This window comes from Hyposmocoma kahamanoa, unplaced genomic scaffold (genome assembly GCF_003589595.1).
Source record: "Hyposmocoma kahamanoa isolate Upper Pololo Valley unplaced genomic scaffold, ASM358959v1 117, whole genome shotgun sequence".
Classification (NCBI taxonomy): Eukaryota; Metazoa; Arthropoda; class Insecta; order Lepidoptera; family Cosmopterigidae; genus Hyposmocoma; species Hyposmocoma kahamanoa.
The window spans coordinates 1,989,075-2,016,347 of NW_020653397.1; the positions used below are offsets into that span (position 1 = coordinate 1,989,075).

At 35.5% G+C, this 27,273-nt stretch overlaps 1 protein-coding gene across 5 annotated transcripts in view; it reads right to left on the reverse strand.

Moving 5' to 3' along the window:
• The window catches only part of LOC113239948 (homeobox protein homothorax), a 452,743-nt gene extending 425,863 nt beyond the window's left edge, over nucleotides 1-26,880 (reverse strand). For all 5 annotated transcript variants that reach the window (XM_026477122.1, XM_026477119.1, XM_026477123.1 and 2 more), the window contains exon 1: nucleotides 26,599-26,880. In XM_026477122.1, coding sequence (XP_026332907.1) covers nucleotides 26,599-26,613 — 15 coding nt within the window. In that variant the 5' untranslated portion in view covers nucleotides 26,614-26,880. The remainder of the gene's footprint in view (nucleotides 1-26,598) is intronic.
• Between the last annotated feature and the right edge of the window lie 393 nt (nucleotides 26,881-27,273).

Genomic DNA, 27,273 nt, shown 5'->3' on the forward strand with positions numbered 1-27,273 from the left:
TTAGAGATGGAATATTTTCTTTAAATTTAAATGGGACCACTATAGTATATAAATAGGTATCCTCTTTCCAATAAAAAAAAAATTGAAATCTGTACACAAATTTATGAGTAATAACAAAAAAAGAATTGAGAACCTCTTTTTTTTAAATATATTCCGAAGGTAAGCTATTTGTTTACTTGCATCTTCTTTCGGGTGATATTTTATGGAAATGGGTTCTTGGTAAGTAAGGCACGTTATAAGTAAACCAAAGGGTTTTGCCAGCTTCATTACGTGCCCACATCACTGAATTGCTGTGAACGGATAAACCTACTCAGGTATTTGTTGCTCCGCCATGTTTAAATTAATAAGTATTCTTTTTGTTAAAAAAAAACATTGACGTAAACCGCAACTAACACATATTAAGTCTATAATACCTCTCAATATAAATAAATAAAAAAGAAAAATTTGGTTTTGTAGTCAAGTAATTGCTAATTATGTGTTAAAAATATAGACCAAAGTAAAATCGTATTCCTGGATTTCTGGAAATTTAAATAAATACTACTTCCATATTTCGATCTCTGAAAATAAATATCGTTCAATAGTTTATTAAAAGTTATGTGGAGTAGTGGAAGATGCATATCATTTGTTACTGGAATGTGTCCGGTACGAACAACAGAGGGCGGCGTTGATGGGAGACCAGCAGATCAATCGAACATCCTTAGGTGCTACAATTTGTATATTAAGCAATCCCACAGACAAAAAGACTATTACTATTTGTTGAATCGGCTCTCCAACAGCGCCGCCCAGACATGTAAGCTATAGTTTAGGGTACGATGGAACTGGCATATACATTGTATAAGAGTTCCTCAATAATAAAGATTAAAAAGAAAGTGACGAGATGGTCTGGTGGTTAACAGTGAAAAGGTTAAGAAAAGTTATAAAAACTTTACGTGAGCAAATATTCTCAAAAACGTATCATCGTCAACCCATTTGTACGTCCCGCTGCTGGGTACGGGTCTCCTCACAGAAGAGGCTGTAGGCCATAGTCATCCACGGTGGCCTAATGCGGGTTGGGGACTATACATGTTTTCCGAATTTTGTGAGCCTTCTTCGACGTGCTAGTTTCATCACCATGTTTTCCTTCACCCGGATTCGAACCCACGGCCTAATTGAGATTCGGTACGTCAAACCGTTAGGCTACCACAACAAAAACGTATACTACTTGGTAAGTCCAGCCGTTAATAAGTCAAAAACAAAATCTATTTTCAAAAATCCAACCTCGGATTTAATCGTGTTTTACGGAAACACACGAATGTAATTCTTATTGAGAAACTCTTCACACCCGTAAAATGTCACTGCAGATGTAACCTTTAAAAAACCGACTTTAAAAAAGGAAAAGGATCAGGTTCCTTCGCGTTTGGATACCACTTTCCACTTAACATCAGGTGGAGTGGAGTCATTTGCCTGTCAGGTATAAAAAAAAAAAAAAAAAAAAAATTTGACTGTATTCTTTTTATATATATGGAACGTGATTACTCCGGATCTGCTAACGGATTTCGACGATTTTTTTTGTTGGAAAGAGGTACCCTCTTTCCAACAAAAAAATTTTCAGTATTGATTCTATTTAATTTTGAAGAAAATGTTGCACCTTTAAGGGTGGCAAACTAGGGGATGAATCCAGTTTCGCGCACTTTCCATTAACCGATTTCAATAAAACTTGGGAAATAGATGTAATTTCACGAACTTTTGAGGTTTTTTGAGGGTTTTGAGGTGTTTTCTTTTATAAAAAAGTTATGATTAAATCTATTTTATTAAAGAGTAAATGTAGACTTTTAATATGCTCTGGTACCAACAAAACAACCGATAATTCAAATGTACGAATATGGAAGTTGCGACAAGTATTTTCTCATTGGACCAAAAAATACATTTGTCATTTGACTAAAAGCTGACCAAACTAAGCTCAAAAATAACGATTTATTTAATAGGTAAGTAAAATTACACTTGAAATCGTCATACTGATTAAACTGTACTGCTCATTCGTAAGACAGATTCCCTTTGAAAGAATGAGCAAGAAATTCTAGAGGTTACTCTTTGCAAATATACATTTGAAAATATTTATCATTAACAACATTTATTTCAAACATCCTTAATCGAGACTACTTACAAGAGCTAAACGAGTCACACCACGGATTTTTGTCATCCAAGTTCCAGACCGGTTATTTTTAATTTTTAAGTTCAATTTGTAAGTTAAAAATTAGGCGGCTATAATTTTTTTCGTTAATTTGCTTTAATTGTCGAGTGGTCCGAAGTTGATTGTAAATTTAACATAAACTTTTTTGAAAAAGTTTTTTTTTACTTAACATTCGTTTCAATTAATGTTACAATGCTTAAATTTTCAATCGTTTCTGCTTTATAACAAAATGAAAAAAAAATCTTCTTAGTTTTAATTTTGACTTTTTTCGGTAATGTATAAGTGAGGCTTTACAAAGCCGACATTCCAAAATTTTAATTTAATTGTTATTGTATGTCCAATTATTATTTCTTTGAATATAAATGTAACCAAAACAAAAAGTAACGAGAATGGAAACTCTCCGCCCCTCCCGGGCTTTAGATACAGCACCACGACCCGTACATTGACGGTCACATTGACTGAACGACAACAAGGCTGTCAGCGAGCCGTTTTCGCTCTAAGATGGTTTTGATATTTGACTATAATTTTCATTTATTAATTACGAACCTTGTACGTTAATATATAACATCATTGGACGTTACTATTTATAATACAGATTGATTATATCAATATAATTGTATTGCCGATAAATATTATGCAGTGAATAAACATAATTAACTAGAATAAACTAAAAAATATTATTAACTAGGTAATGATGAACTTGGACACGTAATTTCAAATACCTTGGTTACCTTATTTAAAAGTATCTTATCCATAAATATAACATTTTAAGTGCTTATAATATATATTTTAAATAAATCTTCAATATTATTCTAGTTACTGAATTAATGAAAAATATTATATGTTATCGATATAAATACGTAATGAACATGTATAATTATTGGGATTCTATTCTATTATCGACAGAATTATAGATAACAGATTCGCTTTAGAATTTTATGTTGTACGAGTAAGTGATGGGTAACCCTACCATTTTGCGCACTCATTTGCGTGTGTGCAGATAGCGCTTTGCTGTATGTAGTTGTAGTAGGTAAATAACTTTCGACCGTTGTATGGAGTGTCCGCGGTGTGACTAAATGTATCTAGAAGTAGAGCTCCTTGTGAAAGAATTCGTTAAGGGAAATACAGCCCCACCTTACCTATTTCTGTCGCCAAGCAATGATGAAGGGTGCTGTGGATATTACAGGCATATGAGACGGGCGCAGTGGCAGTGACACACAGATTTTTGTAATTTGAAGCCCAGAGCGGCACTGCATGTCTGCCACTCGGTATTGTAAAAAAAGTTGACAAAGCAATCGTCAGCTTCCGTAAAACTAGAATAGCTCCGAAGCTTGGACTTCAGTTTACACCCATTACTATATCCCAGTGCGGGGCATTATTCGGGGGTCTATTTTGAAAAGGTAATCTAGACCACAATCCGCCATGCTGGTCCGCCATGATGGGCATTTATTTTATGATTTACAAAGTTTATAATGTACAAAATTTTATCCAATAAAATAATAGACTGTCTGGGAACCCAAGGTCTGGCAGCTACCTTACCCGAGGCATTGACTTTTTATTTATTTTTTTTATTTATTCCCATTTGATCTTATTTTAATTTTATGATTTTTTTTGTGATTTAGATCTTAACTTTTTTTTTATGTCAATTTTATTTTTTATTTTGAATTTTCTTAAGCGATTAACTAATTTTATAATTTAAGAATATGGATCATGGACACCTGTAGTAAATGATTTTAATTTTACTTTATTAGTATAGCCATACAAAGAGGGAACGCTGCCAGCATCTTGAGCACCTTGCCGCGTGGACGTATTTATTTAAAAAAGTGACTTATAAAATGACAATATTTACTTTGCGTCGTTCGTAAAAAACCGTCGTTTGCGCACCGTACTTGCCCGTGCGCAGCTTTTATTGCACACTGAACGCGGCATTTTACTAGCGATTTTGGTGCAATTGTTTTAAGATTCTGCTACGGAGCAGTGGACTGAAGTTTATGAGCGAGACTGTACTTTCAGTGGGGTGAATTGAGTGCTCATGTATTGACAAGTGTTTTTCTCAGTATCCGATTCGAGATCTCTGCCTACCCAGTAGGAGACAAGTTTGACGAAATTGCAAAGCAAGGTGTTCACTCTAGAACTATGGGACCCGTAAAGGACCCAAAATATTGGTTTGTTTGAAAAATAAATATACGCAAATATGCTGAGATCCGAAAAAAATTGTTTTAGTTTCAATGTCTAACAATCGCGACAACCTAAGAAATATTATATTGTTCTATTTATTTAACTTCATTGTAACTGTTTATAAATATAATTAGAAAAATTATGTTTCAAATTTAGGTAATAACAAAATGTGTTCGAGGTAGGTTAGGTTAATTAGTTACGTAAGTAGTAGTAGAGCTCTTTATGAAAGAGTTCGTTCAGGGAATTACTGCCATCTTACATATATCTGCCGCCAAGCAGTAATGTGTTCCAGTTATGAAGGGTAAGGAGTGCTGGCAAAATTACCGGCACATGGGACTTGTCAACTTATGTCTCAGGGTAACAGGAGCAGTGGTAGTGCCCCTCAAATATTTGCGAATTAAATGTATGGCACTGTAACTGCTTGTCGCTGACCACCAGGCGCACGACTTGCTCGTCCGGTTACTATTATCATAAAAAAAAATATTTACAATAACTCCCGCCATATTGTTTACGTTAACCCCACTTCTACTACGCACCTACGTTCTTAATTAGTTTCTTATGATTTGTGTTCAAAGAAAAACTTCATACGCAAATTATATACATCGCAATGCTATTACAATAGTGTTGTTGCTCAAAATATGTGAAATTTAATATTATATCAAAACTGAACGTAAAACTTGATTCTCTGCACTTCAAAACAACCGTCGATAGAATATTGTAAGAAACAATCAAAAGACATAGGAATGAAACTATTTTTCCGGATTTAAATCGCGTATATTTGTTTTTTTGTTTTTTTTTTTTGGTTGACAAGTCAACCGTGACCATGGGACCTGTAAAGGGCCCGAAACGTCGGTTTGTTTGAAAAAACAAATATACGCGATTTAAATCCGGAAAAATAGTTTCATTCCTATGTATAACAATCGCGAAAACCTAAGAACTCGAATCAAAAGACATTTACTTAACTCAAAATTAGACACACTATGTGAGCTAGTTCTGGCCAAAATAATCATTATTGAATACGTGAAAACATGAAATTATTTTTTCCATTTAATTGTTAAATATATTTGAGAAATTGTTTAAGTGTATATAATAAACTATAACATATACATTTTAATGATTTTTTTGCGGGGAAGTCAGTAATTCGTTTTTCATCGATTCTGAGAAAGTCCTCCTTTTGAGTTACAACACTATTGTAATAGCAGTGCGATATATATAACCTTTTTAACCGACTTCAAAAAGGAGGAGGTTCTCAATTGGACTGTATTTTTTCTATGTATTTTTCATTGAAAAGACTGTAACTCGGTAGTGGTACCGTTTAAATTTGGAGAAAATACCTCTAAGGGTAGCAAGCTAGGGTCTCATGCACTTTCCTGAAACCGATTCTAATAACTTTTCAGGTTTTTTTTTCATAAAAAAGTTATTTCGAGTTTTTTTTTTATGTTATCAATGACAGTAGTGACACATAACTATGTAATAATATCGTTTGTCTGTTCGGTGATTAGTTGCACATTCATACGGGCCGCCCTTATGCGTATACACGTAAGTACGTTAAATAATGTGACAAGTAGATTGTTACGAATCTATGCACGTGTGCTTTGTTTCTCTAAATGATTACCACTATATTTTAGGAAAAAAAGGTTCTTATAATAACATACAGTGTTCATAAGATCCACTGGTTTAATCAAAATATAAAGACGCCTGCCCATTTAGTAGCAGTAGACCTCCTTGTAAAAGAGTTCGTCAAGGGAAGAAACTGCCACCTTACCAATTTCAGCCGCCTAGCAGTAATGTGAGGATTACTGCGTTAGGGTACTGGTGATTACAGGCGTGACAGACGCAGTGGCAGTACAAAGTTCTGAAAGGTACTGCAACTGTTACGGATAGGCGTGTTGCATACCACCAGATGCAGAACTATTTCGTCCAATACTTGGTGTTATAAAGAAAATAGTTTCAATGCCACTCAGAGTTTTTAATTGTAAAGATCTGACACACACTGCCACTATTCTGCTTTATTTCATTTCATTTTCGTGACTCGTGTACTAACTACACAATTTTTTTTTTAATAATAATATATTTATTTCCTTCACACACCACAACCGTAATTAAATATTCTTAAGTAATAAAAGATTTGTTGTCTGTGAAGGCTGGAGCCTAAACTAGGATACCCTGTGCTATAGATCTCCAGGCCTCCGCCTACGGATAAAGTATCAATAAAACATTATCTCATATATCTCATAGAATGATTGCTATGAGAGAAAGCTATGCTGTAATATTGGCGAAATAAAATATTTCGAATTTGAAGGGTAAGGGTGCTGGTGACATTACAAATCTTTGTGATTTAAAGCTCTGAGTGGCACTGCAACTGTTATGGACAGGCGTGTGGCTTACCACCAGGCGCACGACTTGTTCGTCCCGTCACTTGATATTGTAAAAAAAAGAATTTGAACTGCCACCGCGCCATTGACATGCAACTGTCAAAGATAGTTCGCAATTCGTGGACAACGTGTAAAATTCGCGATCGATGAACTACGATCTAAATCCTCTCTTTAGAATGTATATATAGGAAAAACAAAATCCAGTCAGCCGCTACCACGTGACCTGTAAAAGGCCAGAACCGTTAGTTTGAGAAAACACATATACGCGATTTAAGATCCGAAAAACCGACCTGAAAAGTTCGTGGAAACCGGCTTCATCCCCTAATTTGCCACCTTCAGAGGCGGGATATTTTTTCAAATTTAAATGGGTAACCTCTTTGTAACAAAAAAATAATCAACAAAATCGGTCCCCGAAAAATAAAGAATACAGACGAATTGAAAAACCTCCTTTTTTACAGTCGGTTAAAATGTTTTGTACCTTTAATGTACTTAGCTTATAAATTGTACCTAAATATACCATTATACTAAATTACAATACCTACCTAGTTTAAAAGACACCTCTATAAAACCCTAACTTCGTAATTTATTGACAACTGGGAATTGGAATTTCCCCTACCCTTTATTGTATTTAATAGTTTCATAAACCTAGTTATTACAACCGTCCCTCAGCAATCCAGGTGCCCTAGGTTTAGACAAAATTATAACTTAGTCTGAACGATTGTCTGGAATATTAGTTGGGTTAATTACTAGCTATTATGCGGTTTCTCTTGAAGGGGTTCATAGGTTTTATATTAAACTTACGGTGAGAGATATAATGACTAATAAAGACAAAGTCATCTAATGATATGTGACAGCCATACCCATTACCGTGTCAAACTAAGGGATTACCTGTACTATGAGTACCAGAGGACCAGAATGCACTCCGGCGCACCACCCAGAAAACCTAGACTAGAACCAATTCAGAATAGTTCTTAGATTTTCGTGATTATTACACAATGGAAATAAAACTATTTCTTCAGATCTAAATTAATGTTGTACGTCACTTGTTGATGACTAAAACAATTAAAAGAAACAAAAGTTTATCTCAGTAAAGAAAATATTATAATTTGTTTGAATTTTTTGTTGGTAAAAGTTTTTGAACAATTAATTAATTCAATAATTATTTGTCTCTACTACCAATTACCAATTACTATCTAACAAAATATGTACCTATAATATACAAATATAATACATGTATAATAATAGTTATAGATATAAAAATGCAATATCTATGTCAATTGATTATGTTTTAAGTTTGAAATGTTCCTATCCAATTAGTTTAATCTGCTACTCCCTGTCAGGGTATCACATGTATGTACCTATTATAATTTTTAACTTATAAACATATACTATACATATTAATTGCAATAAATGAATATGGCTTTACCGTCTCAGTCACCAGAGCCCCATATCTGCTAATTTTCTTAAAACCACATTGTAATTCCATTGCGACTCGAGTGAGATTATATCCCACTGCTATTACAATAGTGTTGTAACTCCAAATGCTTGAAATTCAATATTATACCATTTCTGTACGTAAAATTTGTTTCTTTACACGTCAATAAAATTGTCGTTAAAATATTGTAGGAAACCATTAAAATATATCCAAACCCAGAATGAGACAAACGTTTTGTGAGCTAGTTCTGGATAAAACAGTAGTCCTTACTAAAAATATGAAATTATTTTTTTACTTTTATTTTCAAATATACTTCTAATTGGCAAATAGGAGTTGTTTAGATGTCTAATAAATTTTAAACCTATACATAAATTATAATAATCTTTCACGGGAACTGAGTAAATAGTTTTTCAGCTATTCTGAATAAATTCACAATTTGAGTTAATACACTATTGTATTGGCAGTGCGATATGCAAAGTATCTATTGAATATGGCGATTTTCTTGCAAAATTTCGAGGTAAGTTAGTTTTCCTAATTCAGAAATTGTTCCTAATTTAGAAAATTCGATTTCCTTTCACTTAGTCATACATATATTTAAATGGGTGTGGTGATACAATGTTCATTGTAACAATATTTAAATAAATAGAAAATGAATAAGTTTGTTTCTATATTACGTAACCACTATGCAATTTTATCACAACCTTTGGAAAATACATATGTAAGATATGCATTGAAGAGCTATTTATAAACGTTGAATTTATTCCTATATCTCTTGGAATGGCCGTTTGTAGCTTATATGCCACGATCAACTCTATCAAGAATACCTAGGTCATTAATATGCTAAGTGTACAGGCTTAAAACATGTAAATGTATATATTTTTATAGGCTAGATATGAGTCTAGGTTTATTAGAATTTTTTTTATAAAAAATGTGTGCGCATTTGACCTTTATATCCTGACGGAAAGTGACGATGAGGTCGACGATGGCGCACACACCTAAATAATGCCTATTCACTCTCGCCTTGAAAAGGCCCAAGTTATAACGTTCAGACTCGTTCGCCACATAAATGTGAAAGCGTAACTCTTCAAAATTTTGGCATACCCACAACATAGGGGTCGAACCCAAGCCTACGCCTAGTCCCCCGGTGATGGAAAGGGGAAAGCGGAATTAAATCGTGTAATTCCGTCGCACACTCTCCGTGATATATCCTGTAAAACACCGATAAGCAGGCAACCTTACGGCGTTATATAAAATTTTTAGTAATTGTATATAACAAAGGGATTTGTAGCGACTCGCTACAGACACTTTATACACGCACAACTGAGATGATTTAAAATTAATACACTTGGAGCCCCGATCTCATGGTAACATCTGTGACGGTACAGTCATCAACCAGTTACGTCTAATCACATCTACAATCACGGCTATACTGTTGCAAGGTGATGACAGTAGAGCTCGTTGTAAAAGATATCGTCCAGAGAAGTACTGCCACCTTATCTATTTAATATCTTCTGTATCTTATTTGTAAGGGTGCTGGTGAAATTACAGGCGCATGGGCCTTGTCGACTTATGTCTCAGGGTGACCACCAAACGCACGACCTGTTCGTCCGGCCATTTTATATTACAAAAAAAAGGTATTAGTAATTCATGAAATACAACTATTTGAACTTTAATGTTAGATTTTGTTATGACTTTGAACAATAGCTTAAAGAAAAGCTTGTGGCCTTGGCGAAAGTAAAAGAAGGGCTCGGTTTATATAAATTTATTAGAAGTAGAAAATGAGAGAAAAAGAAAAGGGAACGGCTATGTAACAAAAACTGTACAATGACATAAAAAAGTATGACATAAAAACCATTAAAAAACCGCTCCCTTCTAGTATTAAACTAGTAAGTCCAGGCACTTACCCCAAGAGTGCCTGTATATATTCAATGCTTTTTCGAAGTCAGTTTTTGTTTACTATGTTCGTTACATTTAAGTTTTTTTTCTTATTAGGGGCCAAGAAAATTACGAACGAATTTTCGTTTTATTGTGTCAAATGTGAAATACTTTGTTTTTTTATTATTAAAAGTAGATTATTTTACGTTCACGAAATCATTAATAAACTACGTACATTTTAAATCCCACACCAGTATCATATAATAGTATGTTGATACCGGTAAATACTGCACCTTACTGATAGAGTTAATGTGTAATAATTTTAGATAGCAAACAAAAAATAAAATAATATCGATATATTTAATACGCGAGATTCGCACCCAGATTAAACCTACAAGTGAATAGTTTTTAAGTTATATTGACAAGTCCCATGTGACTGTAACTTCACCAGCAACCTGACTCTTCAAAACCGGAACACATTACAGCTTGGAAATAGGTAAGATGGTCGTACTTCAAATTGCCAATAGCCTCACCAATCAATATTCTTAACTGATATTATTACAAATTATAAATAATGGTAAATTAGTAAGTACTACAATTTATGTATATGCTCACGCGCATGTATACGTTAAAACAGAATTGATTTCTTATAATGAAATAAATTAAACACGATTCAATTAATCTCTTTAGAACGAATCAAGTATTTTTTATAGCGCATAAAAAGTTACAACAACAAATGTAGAAAACGGTTAACGTATAAATTTATTCTCTATTGAATGACTAATTTGTTTTATGTTAGAAAAAACTTTCTTTTTTTTCTAAAAAGGATCTCTAATTCGGTAGCTAACGTCCGTTTGGATTAACGGTATAATAACATTATCGATAATACGATAATTATTATAAAATTATCAAACACAGATACGGAAACATGTGTATATGTGCAAGCTAAACTAAATCCGTTACTTTGCGATAATCTAAAAACGAGGACGACTTCATGGTTTTTCAAGAAAAATTAAAAACAAACATCTTTGTTTCATAATTTTTCCTTAATGGTTTCAATTTAAATTAACGCAAAAAACGTAAACTTTGTTTACAATTACAGTACATACGTATAGACCAAAACTTACTTTTAAAAAACCAAAATAAACAATAAAATTTTCCATAATGGCCGCTCCGGAAAAGCGCGCGGAGGTTTATTTTTTTCAATGGCTCACGCACGTGATAAGCGCTAAAACTGCCTTTACAATTTTAGGGCACATTTTCTTTGCATGAAATTTACATTACATCGCATTATTTGTATACAGATTATTTTATAATGAAAACATGTCAGGCAATGTACTATGTGTCGTATAGTCCGGAGGGGTGAAAACTAGCGTTTGACCAATCAAACAATAGAAAAGAAGGGGTAGTTAAAAATTATAGTGCCGGAACATAGCGGGTAAAAATATTAGAGTTGAGTCATGGATTTTTTTTATGATATAGAGACGGGACAAAAAAGTCGTGCGGTGGTAAGCGGTACGCCTGACATCCATGACAGTTGCAGTGCCACTCAGAGCTCAAAATCGCAAAAATCTGGAGTTCACAACCACTGCGCCCGTCACTCTGAGATGTGTCAAGGCTGTAATTTCACCAACTCCCTTCAAAATTGGAAAGCAGTAATGTGAAAAACAAACGATCTTTATTTCACAGGTAAGCAAATTACACTTTAAAATTGTCATACTGTTTAAACTCTACTGCTCATTCGTTAGACAGATGTCCCTGAGAAGAATGAGCAAGAAACTCTAGGGGTTGCACTTTGGTAATATACATCTGAATGCATTTATCATTACAATATTTAATTTAAACATCTTAGATCGAGGATACCTGAAAGAGGTAAACGGGTCACTACCGCGGATTTTTTACATCCACTACTATTATCTATAATATATTATATAGAGAACTTTCTATATGTTATTTTCAGTGTAGAAAGAACAATTATTTCCAGGGAAGTACTGTTCCATGGTAACCTATCACAAAGTCGGCATTTTTTTTGTCCGAAATAACGTTTGTTCGAATTTTCATTAAACCGAAAACCGAATTATAACGAAACAGTTGTTCTTTCAGGATATGTTGAATGTTTATCGCAAAGACACGATTAGGTTCGGTTAGGTTAGGTTAAGTTAAAAACATTTTCCTCTCAAATTACTTTCCAGGTTGTGAAATTTCTGGAAAATGTCATCTGGTAGGTAACCCTGTTCCATACTTAACTCTGCCGCCTAAAAGGGTAATATTGCTTTTGAAACCAATAGCACATTGAACTTGTCAACTTTCTCTGTCTCAGGGTGACAGGCGCAATAGCGGTACCCTCAGGTATTTGCAATTTTAAGATTTAAATGACAATGCCACTGTTATGGGTGGACTTTTCGCTTACCACTAAGCATACGACAGGGAAATTCTTCGCTAAGGAAGGCCTTTGATCCTAGTTGAAATATTCCAAATAAACATAGAGCATTATACACATAACTGTGTAAAACAACGCTACTTAAATAAAAAACAATAGAAACAGTTTTATATATATTAAAATTAATATTTATAAAGATAAATAATGGCCGCTTGTATTAATAAGGGATTCAAGAAAGAATTAAACTAGAAAATCACAAGTATCTATTGTTTAGTTTACATACCTACAGCATTCCGTATCATACAATCGGTATACAGATTAAATAGGTACTTACTTAACCTGAAAACATACTGAAATTAGATACCTACTTAACGTTAAGGGTTTGACCGGAGCCTCCATAAAGGTTAACGTCAAGAAAGTTAATTTAATCTTTAACCTAAAGAACACTCTGACGCATCAAGACTTATTAGTTAAATGAAAAACATAATCTCAACTTAAAATGGGCACATTTTTTAACTTTGATAAAACGCCTCTGCAGTTTGATCGAGCACTTCTTATTTATCGAATTGTTTATCGTAAACAACCTTCGTAAACGTCCCGTTACTTTAACCGAGCTTTGTAAACTTAAACCTACGCAACTACATAATCTGAAAAAAGCTCAGATAGAGTCATTGTTAATGTGGAATCTACGATTTAAATTTCGAATTCATAGCGAAAGTTATGGCTTTCCAATGGAGATTGTTTAGCAGCGGAATTCCCTCCACTCAGCCAGCTCTCTCGTAAATGTTAACACAAAGGGACGGTTCAATGTTTTGGAGACGTCACGATCAATCAAAGGCTCATGTTGGTCGCACGCCGCCATGACACAGTTCTGGAACGCGCTGACGTCATCTGTTGTAGGCGTTTGTCACATTACATGTGGTATCGAGCTTCACAAACGCGTCTCGACCACCATACTGATTTTGAATGTAAACTTAACGCGTATACAGAATAAAATAAGGTTGTAGTTAGTATGCAACAGCTATACTGCAGACGGCGAAATAAAAAATATTTTCTCATAAATTTTTAGGTCAACACCCATTCGCATTCCATCACGTATGAAGGGATGGGGGTAATTAAAATTCTATAATGATCACTTTGACACCCCTAGCCTTTGAAAAAAGTACAAAAACGACATACCTTTAAAATTAGTTATTCGACAGTATAAGATAACTTGCGAATATAATGTCAAGCTGTCAACTTTTTTTTTAAAGAAATGTCTTTAGTTAAAACGGTACACCTTTAGACTTTCGCAACTATTTGCAATGGAATAAAAACAATGGGATTCATGTATCAAAATTGGTAAAGAAACTCCGTTGTATTAGAAGGATTGCTCCAAAACTTTTCAAATATAGTCTCCGTATATGGGCTCTAAGCTATCCTGGCCACAAAATATGTAATGACTACCTTTTGACGTCTTGAAAGCCGGTTCCAAAATTAAATGATACGTTTTAAAAATGGAATCGCTCAGTCCCGCCTTTTTTCCTCCGAGATAACCTTTAGTCCATTTGGGTTGCCATAACGAAAAAATAAGCATCGTACGTTTTAATTTTTTTAAATGACATTCTTGTGGTTTTTTCTCGCTGGGAATCTTCGCTGGTGTAATAAGTTGTTTTCGAACGGGCGTGTTTTTGCGGGCCGTATGGTTTTGTTTCTAAATTCAGAGTGCGAGTTGGATTTGGTTGGTTACTCTTTGTCGTGGGCCTTGGGTATTCATCACGTCAAACACTGATGAGTTTCGAGTGCCTGTTGCGGCAATTATACCGCTGATATTAATCGCTTCAGTTATTTAAATTTTTCTCGAATGCGCCGGTGGGTAACGTTTTTACGACCTGCGGTTTCGAGATTAGTGTAGGTTGATTCTGAGAAGTAAAAATTAACTCACTTGCGGTGACTATGAGTAAACTGTACGAACGATATGGTGGAGGTGTATAGCATTTTTAAATATTTCTGGTTTGGGAACGACTTTACACAATAAAACATATCGTTGGTGCGTAGGCCAATCTCACGATCGTGTATTCTTTTTATTTCAACTTAAAACTTTTGAACGGAATAATAAACAAAAATAGTTAAAGAAGCAGCCAAAAACCCTAACCATGCCGTTTAAAAAGCTAAAATAGGACGATACTTCGAACACAGACGGTTGGGGAAGACAGCGTCACTTGCACCCGACACGGGGTGGGCCGTGACAAACGCCACCCTTATAGCGCCCGTCCTTCTCGCACTCGCCACGCAGCCCACATGTCCCTGTCACTGTCATCTGGCGACGCAACACGTCTAGGGGCACCAGAAGCGATTCGAAACAGTGAATAATACATTATAAGCGCTCACATTACCTAATAATAATAAATAGATAACTGGCTGGTATGATAATCGAGCTTCGGGTAGCACAAGTGCTGTGTTTTTGAATTCAAAAAGCGACCCTAGAAATACGATAAACCGCCAATGTGAAGTAGGCAGCAATCACTCAGGTGTGCTTTTAAGTATTCTTCAAATTGATAGTGGTAAATCAGGCATCGTTAGCCCGCGACGACGACGTCGTATCGAATTTTACTGCGCGTTCGACCCGTACGTAATACGACCGTAAAAGTTAGAAAATTCTTTATATGGCACTGTGTGGAATTGAGACGGCTTGACGGATGAGGGCCCGCCGCATCGACAGTGGCCACTTAAATTTAACAGTATAACGTTATAGCGGGCGCTAGTCATAAATTCCGCTTCATTCATGACACTGCAGCGTAAGAGTCCCAAGAATGCTTCATGCGTTTGTTTCTCGACCATAAATACTAATAAAACGGCCTCGTTACTGGGACAGTTCGAAAATCGGGCACACGACTTCTTAACGACACCTATTAGGGATCTTCTGTCTGGTCGATTTAATTGAAAAATTGTATCCAGAGCGTTGCAAGAGTTGTATCCGACTGCCGCGCCGGATGCGGGCCCAGACGTCCATTATTCCATTTGCTCATCCGCATGGGGACATAACGCTGCGCATCGCGCGGCGCGACACCACCAACACGTGTCAATAAACCAATCGCCCGCACCGCGCCGTGATAGAGAACCGCACGGCCAAACACGCACTCCGCACCTACTCCTACCTTAATTACTGGCAACTCTTCACCGTTCTATATTTGTATCCGAATCCCGTAGGGCCCGTTCTAAATTCGAATTTCGAAGGTGAACCGGCCAGCTGCAATAGTCACATGCCGCTTTGAAGCTTAAAAACATTTCAATATTCATTCTGTAAGCCAGAGTGTTTTTCTTGGTGGTTTTTAAAAATAGAACACGTGAGCGATGTTCGGCGTACGGATGCGGTCGATTCGCGAGCAGATTTATCGTTCGGAAAGTATCGGGGGAACGTTAACACTTGTTTTAGGGCCACGAATGAAAGTTTTAGCTCCCATTCCATTTTTAATTTGGACTCTTTAAATGTAACAAATACAATAACCGCGTCACCGTACTCACCGCCCCAAGTTCACATCAGCTGATTCCAGCTAAATCTCTTTTTGAAGTGAGATGTTTTATCGCGTTTCCGGGTATTAAAATTAATGATTAATGTTGTTGAAATTAATTTTAATGTACCATTAACCCCGGACCCGTGATTAAGTTTACAATTAACAAATTGAAACTAGAGTTTATCGGAATATTGTGGTATGCGTCATGTACCTATCTGTGAACGTAAACAGTGAGGTCAATAGCTGGCATATGAACCTGGCCTGATAGTCGCTGCCCCCTTATCGTGTGCTGCACTCAAAGGACAGTTCCAGACTCTCTCAGATTTTACGTAAATACGTCGTTTAGATAACCGTTTCCTTTCGCCGCGACGACGCCTCTCCTTTTGCTCTTATTACTATACTTGGGCGCTGACAACGCTCACGCTTATAATAAACTTGATTACATACTTTTGGCGCTCAACCTACAAAATCTTTGATTTAAAAAGAATTGAATTTTTTATTAAAAGACCCAAATAACATTTCAGCACCGATTTCGGCCTCGATCGTCTTGAAATCCGAACATATTAAAATTGAAGACATACTGCCTTGTAGAAAAACGAAATTCAAAAAAAGAATTTTCCGAATCGAAATTTTAATTTTAAGCCTTTCGAACGAGAATCCGACTCGGCGGGCAGTGTTGCCAACAAGAAAAAAGTTTGGAAAAAGGTGTCTCATCATAAATAACGTTGACATAAAGCCGCCCACGCGCGCCTTATTAACGCGGCTGTCCGTCTGTCCGTTCGTTACCTCTATTGTGCCTGTGAATGCGGGATTAGCCACACCGCACTCGTGATTGACTATTTAGAGTTCAGTTTCTGAGTGACGCATTTCTGAACACATGAAATTCCTTGTCTTTTGTACTATTACCCAAGCTTTCAGATCGCGTCAATCGGAACTTAACAGCCAATGAGGACGAGGTATGTACTCACAAATATATCTAAGTGAATTTAATGTTGTTTTTTTTGCCAAAAGCTTTTTGTTTTTTTTTAAATATCAAATGACGGGACGGACAAGTCGTGCGCTTGGTGATAAGAGCTTTTAATCGCCAATATCTTAGGGGCACTGCCACTGTGTCTGTAATTTCACCAGCACCCTTACCCTTCGAAACCGGAACGCAGTAATGCTCACATTACTGCTTGGCGGCTGAAATAGGTAAGGTGCCAGTACTTCCCTGAAGGAAATCTTTCACAAGGAGCACTTCTACTACTACTTTCAATTGACGGCAAGACAAATATCGCGGTGGGCAATCTTAATTTCAACTAAAGAGTTTTATAAAGATTTACGCGGATGTGGGATCAACTGAATTGGGCGTCGTCGACGGGGGGCGGCGGCTGCGCGGGACGGGGGGAGCCACCGACGGGACTCGTTCTTGGCAATAATTTGGTCATCGCCCCGGCCGCTCCTCGTGTGACCGACGCAGCGCCACCGACAACACTCCGAAAACAATCCACTGAAACATATTATATCACTCCGAAACTCTGTGCGCCTCATTTCTTGCGACTAGGCCGTCTGGCACACTACTCGGCCCCGTCGACAGACAATAAACAAAATAAGAACACAAGACGTACCCCGATATTATTCAAACGCGGCGCCGATGCAATGCTAATCTAACAGATAAGCCGCACTAATTATCCGTAACGGCTTACTATTCATCTAACGGCGGCCATAAGTCTAAAAAGTGTCACCGAAAAGCCCGCGCTAAATAGCCCAGTAACGGCCGGCGTGATTCCAATTTCAAACCTCGTTATCGTCCCGTACGCCAGAAAAAAGATTTGAAAAAGATCCCCGAAAAAAGACCGAAAAGCGTTTTTAAAAAAGGATCTAGGAAATTCGTACGCGTTTTGCAAACAGCACTCGTGCTCTTTCGATATTGAGCACGGCGCATTGTTCCAGCTCAACCCTTGGAGCGGCGGCGGGCGCAACACAACGCTGAATCATCCCGGTTCAATTAATATTGTTTAATGTGTATCTAGATCCCGGCGGCGTATTACAGGAATTAGAACTTTTCTTGAGTCACCGGGCGGATTTGTCGATCAACGATAAACAACTTCTACACTAATGTTTTGTTTGATCAGTGAAAGAAATAGCGTGACATGAATATGCGACTAGGAAACATATTTCGATACTGTCTAAATAACTGTCGCTGAACGAGATTAGGTTGATTTATAGGCCACGTTACAACGTTAATATTATGACAAACGTTCGTAAGAATTCTATCAGAGATTCAGCGGGTGCGTCTTCAAAAAGGATGTTAGGTAATCGTGCACACAATAAACCCTCAAATTAGCGAGCGCGCGAATTAGCTTTGAATCTAAAGTGCGCAATTAAGCCGCGTCTACAAAGAGCCAATTCGAAAATGAACAGCGATATTCAAATTGAAAAAGGTACGCGGAGCGAATAAAACAATGAGAGCTGAGGAGTCGGCGCGGTACCTGGTCGGTGCCCGCGGCAGCGGCGGCGGCGGACGGTGGTCGGCCGACGGTCGGCGATGGTAGTCGGTATGCAGCCGACGCATCTAGAGCGCCGCAAAGGACCCGGCGCGAATCCAAATTCAAAAATGAAATGGAACAGTGAAATTTAAATAACAAATTTGTGAGTGCCTTTATAAAGCGCGTTAGCCATCAGAATGATTTGAATTTATTTTGATGCCGGAATTATAATAAGTTTTCGTTTTATATTACGAGCAGAAGAGACAGAAAAGTGAATGCTCGCGGAATTATTTATTTACATTGTTAATTACAATAAACTGAATGATTTACTTTTAACCAAAATATTTTAATCACGTTTTGTTTATCACAATGGCATGGATAGGTTTAGATTAATAAAAACTCGCCTAAAATTAATAAGCATAGCAATTAATAATGCGCTACATGAAAACTCTTGTCACCGTATTATTGTGGCAATAAAAAACTTAATTAGAAACCTGATTATTGTATCATTTGCATACGAATTAAAATTGTTTTTTTCGTAACACGAGCTATTGTTGGCTCGGTAATACATCAATGTGAGATTAATCTTAAAATTTTTGATTAAAGCATTTTCTTGTGAGGCCATTAACGATAAAAAACAAAAACAGGCCGAATATATTCGAATGCGAGAGCTAATCTACACCCACGATAAAAAAAAGCTATAGAGAACCGGTGACGTACCGGAAAGCGAGAGACCATTTTCTTTAGAGTAATCCGGGTTGAAAAATGGCTATTTCTGATCACCATATCACATTAAAACGTTATGTCTTAGGACCGGAGCGACCGGTTGTGTATTTTATTATATTAATATATCATTTACTTTGTTATATTGTATATTAGAGCTAATTTATCTGGTCAACGGAGCCGATGACCGTTTTAAGCGTCATTTATCTGTTACCAAAATGGACTTCTATGTTTAAAATTGGGGGGCAGATAGCAAATGGACGTTCCATTTGAATTTGGAAGGTGAGGTTCATTGGTGTTGTCGTCGCCATGTTTCTTTAAAATTACATATTCAAAAACCAGACATTGCTTTTACGTTTACGGCAATCGTTTTAAATTTTGCATTTTAATTAATTTTATAAACTATAATTTGTCTGTATAGTCTTTCTTCTTGTTTTAAAAAAGATTTCAACATTTTTTTTCCATGATAATGCATTATGCCATAGATAATTTTCCTTAACAAACTAACTTAATTATTTTTTACTATCAGCCTCACTTCCTAAACATGTCGTAATTTCGCACCTATTCCTTGAGTATACCAGACCTAAAAATTTTAAAGCGGCACAATGTTGCTGCGTTATCTTCCGAAAAGCGACAAACTTAATGGCGAGGCATTTTTCAACATTCACAGCATAAAAATCGAGTTGTTTTATCGCAAAATGTGAACAAAATTGCCTATACAATACCGGTATTATCTTTACTGTTGGACGTAAGTGCCAATAATAAGTTTAATGCGCTCACAACGGTCGCGGCCCGCAGATTGGCGCCATCTTAGAAAAAAATAAACGTCAAACTGTAATGGCGGACTGTAATCACTAATTTTTAAAACCAATTTTCAAAAATTATTACCAGTTTTTAATTCAAAACTTCACAAGCACAAGAGTAACATAATTGTTTGGTGTGATAATTAAAATTTGACTTATTTTAATGTCACACTAAGTTCACACAACACGGGCACATAATATAACACCTGTATATTTAATAATAGTGCTCAATAATATATAATTTTAAGCACTAAGCAATAACAAATTTAATTGTAAAACTTTAAGGCTGTTTCCTGGCTTTTTATTACGCATAAACATTTTCCTTCGGTTCTTATTGGAGAGATTACTTTAAAGTGATATAAAAGTAATTTTTATTTGTATATTAAATTTTATTTCATTGTTAACCTATATACGGATTTATATATATTTTATAGCCTCAAAAAAAGATTAGATACTTTATAATAAGTTTTAAAATTGAACGCACTTTAAAACTACACTTTTACGTTCGCGCGACGGCACTTTTGCGCTTACATTTTAAAACGAAAAAGAAATCTGTTCTCGATTACAAAATGTAAAGAAACCTATTCAGCCATTACACAGCCAAGATATTAGTTTTAATAATTTCAATCGTTCGAAAACTGTCTCGAGGGCAATTTTTAGGTTAGTTTTCTCTACCTAATTTCGATGGCAATATGTCGCCTTACTTTCTCAAACTCGTAACTTGTAAAGAGTGATTATTCAGATGTCAAAACTTTCTATTTATTTTACATTTCTTATCAAGGGTTTTAATTTTGATGCATTACTATAAGAATATGTAAAAGACGTTGTGCGAATATGAAGGAAATGTGACGTGAAATAAGCCTGCAAAATTTGTATATATAATCCATTTTTTGTATTTCAGTAACTTTGTGTTTTAAGATACGAGTTTGAGAAAGTAAGGCGACGAATACTATCGTGAAATATTGTATAATATTTGAATTTTTTATGATAATACGTCGGTGTTTTATTGAAAGCACGAAAGCGCCATTTTGGAACCATTTTGCAGGGGAGCATGTTTTAGTTTTTCTACTGACTGTTTTTGTACTGGGCTATTTTAAAATATTTACGTCCTGTTTTAAATTCAATTTTAAAACTTAAACTTAATTAAAAACAAAATTTAATTTAAAAAAAAGGACGCATATTACAATCGTTAAAACTTAAAACATGCTCCGTGGAAAAATTTTTCGAAATGGCGTTTTGGCTCTTTCTACAAAACACCGAATACTAGAATATTTAAATTAAAAAAAAAATTACTCCGTCATTAGGTACAGAAAACCAACCTAAAAATTACCCAACACAAGTTATAAACCGTTGTGCGTATGTGGCAGTTATAAATTATTAAATCTCTTACACGTGTGTGTGTTTGTACATTTCATAGCAAGTTGATATAGGTCACTAGGATCGATCAGCTGTTTAAAAAAAAACCAGCATGACTCGAGTATTTTGTTTTACAATGGTTTTAGTAGAACGTTTCTAAATACCTTTGCACATTGAGAACAGACTCAAAACAGAATTCCGTTTTTTAATTTAAAACTTGTTTTCTAGAATTTTAGAAAGCAAAAGATTTTGAAAATCTATAAGATACATTAATATATTCCATTCTATTCGTGTGGCGTATCACAGTTAACATTTTTGATTTACGGGCTTACAATATTTTACCAACGCATTTTAACGTTTAATTATTTTAAACTCTACTTCTGCTATCGCTAACAAACTTTGATATATGTGCTCTTACTGAGAAAAGTTGCTGGTACGTCGCATTTTTTTATCCTGGCATTTTGCCTGATCTTAGGCCGATTATTAAAAAAACTACCTACAGCTCAAATTAATAAGTTTTTAAGAGATTTATCAATAAAAACTTAAAATTGTAAAAGTTAAAAGAAATTTTGCAAAAATTAATTGTCGTAATGTGACATTTTTATAGTATTAGCTATAGTAATTGATTATTACAGCTTAACAAGCTATAATTGTTGGTTATTATAGCTTAATAATTAAAACTACAATTATTATAGCTTAATACCGAGATCTTAGGTTTTTGCGACTGTTACACATAGAGAAATGAAATATTTTTTTCCAGATCTACATATATTCCTTTAGGTACTTGTTTTGTCAAACAAACCAACGTTTCGTGCCCTTTTCAGGTCCTGTGGTCACGGCGGACTACAATCGTAAAGTCATTAACCAGTTATGTCTAATATTAATGCAAACCAAACGCAATGTATTGCTTAATATTTTAATTTACAGATAATATTTGAAGAGGCACTTATGACACCTTGGTAGGGAGAATAGTTAAAAATTATTTATAAATATATGGCCCTTAGATGGCGCTACGGCTAAAAAGTCGTTGAAAAACCAAATACAAATACGACGCAAGCACGTAGGAAAATTCGTGAGGTCCGCTGGTTCGTTCCGTGGCTTAGTTGGTATAGCGTCTGACACGGTATGCTAGAAAACGTCCATTCGCATCCGGCCGGATAGAAGGATTTTTTCTGAGTGTTCGATCTTTGTATTAATAATAATAACAAACTAGTGCAGTAATTTCACATAAAAATAATTGAATATCAATTCAATAAAAATTTAAATGATTTATAGTAGTTTTTTTTTTCATTAAAATGGATTAGATAGCGTTACATACATTTATGTCAACATTGACTTTATTTGAGGTAGTACTTCTGCATGTCAATATCTAAAAGTTTTCCAATTCAAAAGTTATTTTTTCCTAAAATTATTCTCAAATGTCTTTTATCATTCTTTTCATGGACTCTTTATGTATGAACGTAAATTTGTTATTATTGAAAACTATGCAGTAGTGAGAGAAAATTGAGTTTTAATCATTTATTTTGTGGCCATCTAAATACCTTTATTGCCACATGTCAAATGACAATTTTGTGAGCACTCAACACACCATGTCCGTACACGTGTTATCTGTTAATTTCGGCCACTGCTGTATCGCGATTATGCCTCTATTAGCTGTCGATATCGCTTATCAGACAACTCATAAAATTTACTAGCGACATTGTCGCGTACGAGTCTTCTGCAAATATAATTTTGGTTTCGGTAAATTTCCGGATTTCATTTTAAAAAATACTCGACTTAACGTGCGGTAGCAAACGAGAAATAGAATTTTAAATTGTTTTGTAATTCGTGTAAGAATTCAAGAACTCGAATTTATTTCGTATTATTGTTGACGATTTAAATATGTTCTAATCGTATAAAATTAAAAACTATTTTTTAACTATTCTTTTTGGGGTCTAAATCGTACATGTTTCTTCTTTTTTTCAAATAAACCAATGCTTCGTTCCTTTTACAGAGACCATGGTCACAGCTGTCTAGATTTATTTTTTACGCATGTAATTGAACATTTATTTCTTTTTATACAAAACAAAACAATTTTTCATTATTATTCTAACGTTTTTACTTCAAAGTAAAAACAGCTATCTGAAAAATATTCAGCCGTCGCCAAATAAATGCGCCGTGTCACAAAATCAATCACAATTGAATGTTAGTTATTTCACGTCAGTTTCCTTTTTCATTACGAATTGAACCTGATCACTTTTCTATTATTCTAAATCTTTATTATGAAATTCACTGTTACTTTCATAAAATAATAAGATTTTTAGAATAGGGCGACATAATTATAACCGATTTTTGTTTTTATTTCTAATGTGTTAAAGGAGATAAAGTCCTTTGGGATACAATTTTACAATTTAGTAAGACACTCACAGTAAAGGGCAACAAATTATGATTATATAATTCTATTTATTTTGTTTTACGTTTTTTGTATTTTTATACCCCAGATTTTCAATCTTTGATACTGATTTTTACGTTAGGTATATGTAACATTTGGAAAATCAAAATATTGAATAATATTTTATTGCATCGCTGTTTTATCAGTCACTTTTGATATTAACACTTTTAATATAAATAATATTATATTTTATTGTTATTTTTAACACTTTAAGCTCCGTTAACGTATCTTTTTCTCATTATGTAATCATAGTGTAAAATTTCTTCAGTGCGTCGAAATTGTAAAACTACTTAACTAGTTATAATTTGTATATGAACATTTTACAAGCCTTATACCGTTTATTTTTAAATCTATTCACACAAGTAACTGTTTGCACTTATTTATTGCGTCCTAAGCGATGAAATCTGTTTATACATTTACACCAACCAACGTTACGTTATCTATTTGTTTAATACCTAAAATCCCATTGTATTCATGGATTTTATGCCTTACACAGATGTCTACCAACATATTTAATCTACAGTTCTCACCGTTTGCGGTTTCAGCCTCCCTATTCTTCTTCGTGATCACTTTTAATTGAATTTCTATGTAAATGCAACTCAATACATTGAAATTTTAAATTATTTCATTTCTCAATACCGTTTAATTCATAAATTTCTCTTAGTGGAAGGGAAAAAATATTGTTATAATATGTATATAATATTTTGCATAAATTAGAATGTTCTCTAATTGAATTGATATTCAATTATTTTTTGTAAAATTACTCGACTAGTTTGTTATAATTATTAATACAAAGATCGAAGGAATATTTTCTGTGTTCGAAAATCTTTGTATTAATAATTATAACAAACTAGAATGTTCTCAATTACATTAAAAATACGCTTGTAAATTAATAACTTGTTACTATAGTTCAGAATGGCTTTGCATTGATATTAGACATAACTGTTTGATAACTTTACCATCTCAGTCTTGACCACAGGACATATAAAGATACCGAAACGTAGATTTACTTAAAAAAAAAGAAATAAATAAACTATTAAGCTACAATAATTGATTATTATAACTTATTATAAGAAGATTGAAGATTTGTATTTATAATTTATCTTTTTATTGTATTAAAATAGACCTAAGAACTTGGTACTTCAAAATATGGATTTATGATACTTAAAATATTATACAATGAATGTCATTATGTGACCACGACCGCGAGTGTGAGAATTTTTATTGTTTTTCTATGACATAATCGTCAGCAAAGAAGGTTTATATCAAAACACTTTATGTCAAATTAATAAATGCTTCCTTATCAGAATCCCTAGAGTAATAACTTTGTCATAATCATGTTTTATAGCGTTGTTTATAATATTATCACCAAATTTCATTAATATCGTGTACCGTCGGGCGCGAACATTGTAACATCTAAATTTGTTTTCTATCTAGAATTACGTTTAGTCTAACGAACTGACTATCAGGCTATTAGTAATTACTATCTATGCCCGTGTTACACCAGATACACTATCAAAATATATCATATCGTATATATCTATTTGCTGGTGCCATATTATCTACGTGTTTACTTTTTACTGTTAATTCGGGCGTTGCTGATTACTTAAACGAAATCAATGTCCCAGATTATTTTCATACGCTGTGATAATTTTATTGATATCACATTTATTTGCAATTTGAACTTATTTGTCACCATTAACATTTCATTAGACGTATTTCTATCCAGTTTAAAACGTCGCCAAGGTTGTTCTTATCTCTAATTAAAGATTTATTAGTCCTCGTCAAAAGCAGTATACGCTTTGTCGAATGCATCATTAAAATCAATAATCCAGACATTGCATTCTCTTAAGTTGATTCAGTTTTTTTTACACGCACAGCTATTTTAAATTTCAATCTACAGTTTCTATGTTGCGTATCATAAATACGACACAGTTCTTTGTCTCAGGTAACATTACAATTTTGTCTTTTTAAACAACAGAATGCGCACAATGAAGGATTAAAACGTTTTTATATTTCTAACACAAAAACAATACAACCCTAAATCTTTAGAAAGTTGTCCCCGAAAATTCCGTTAGGGTATCTTTGTGGTGCCAAAAAAAGTTTTTTTTTCTTCTCATTGTCAATTGAATTTTATTGTTGGTTTCCGAGATAGGCTCTTTTGTGTCCAACCGTGCGTTTAAAGCCGCTTGTAGTTGAACAGATTTGGCTCTGTCCCACACCGGGCCGCAAGAGAGCAGCGGCGACAATGCCCCCTGCGGAACTCTATTTTATCCCATTTATTGTTACAAACGTTCCTACAATCACCGTTTATTCCATCAGGTGTTCAAAATATGCAGACGCATTCATGAATTCACCGATGACGTCTTCCCAGACTCAATTTTCATATTTATTTCCTAGGCCATAGTTCAATATCACCGCCGCGCAGATCTTGAATATGTTTTTTATTATGCGTTAAACGCGTCTATCACCGCGAGTACGTTATCGCTTACTTTTTATGCATCTAATGCATTCATTTCGTTTTCATTACTGTCTGTAATGCGTCGGTGGTTATTCGACGCATTCTAAAACAACATTACGTATTCGGCGCGCGTTTGACTTGTTATAACAGCTCCCTGGTGTAGGGACACGGTAATGTATAGCGCGCGCCTCGCCGTCTCTCCCACGGTCGGCGACAATTGTGATTTACTTCGCTTTTACATTACTTACGACACGAGACTCTACATTTTCCTTATCTCCACTTTCAAATTCATTTGTTTTGACATCTCCATCACCAGTATCACTCTTATCATCTATATTTTCAATCCTATTAATGTCATTGTTAACTAATTCAGATATGTCACCTATCCCTGCAGTTATGCCGGGCCTATCACTGTCAAGTGTGGGGTGAATGTGGTACTGTGTACATACCCTAGGCTGAGCCATGAAAGCTCGGCCCGAGCCCGGGTGCAAAGCTCCGCTGGCCACCACGAACGTTTTTCGTCACGGGCCCAACCTAACACACCACACTTGCACGTGCACACATACACATTAATTATTTGACACCGTCACAGCGGCCCGCTAGCTCACTAGTGTCATAATGCACTCGCGACGGTCTTTGACTCGGGGTTTGCTAAAGGTTCGATCACGGAACGCGGCGAGGCCGAGCGAGGCGCGGGGAAGCGGGAGGCCCGGCGCGCTCGGCAGTCTGTCGGACACTGGCGCGGAGTGAGCGCGCGGGGCCGACGCCGGGGCGGGGCGCTCCGCCCCCAGCTCGGAGGCCAATCTGCCAATCCCGGCTGCGAGGCCCCGCCCCCCCGCGCCCCGCACGCCCCGCGCCCTCACACCGCGCCCGCGCCTCCGCAGAGATGGTCGTGCGTGTTTTTTCAACGGTTTTTGCGGCAATTACATGAGAGTTTTCCTCTGTTCGGATTTTCTGCTCTGCACCTAATCAAAATTGCCGAGTTCCTCTCGGACGGAACGCGTCGCGGGCGCTCCGACACCGGCACCGGCCGAACGGCGCTGTCGGCGTTCGAGCCTTTCTTATCAATGGGAGTATCTTGGATGGAATTAGCCCTTAGGTTGCGCTGTAGCTGTAAATAAACG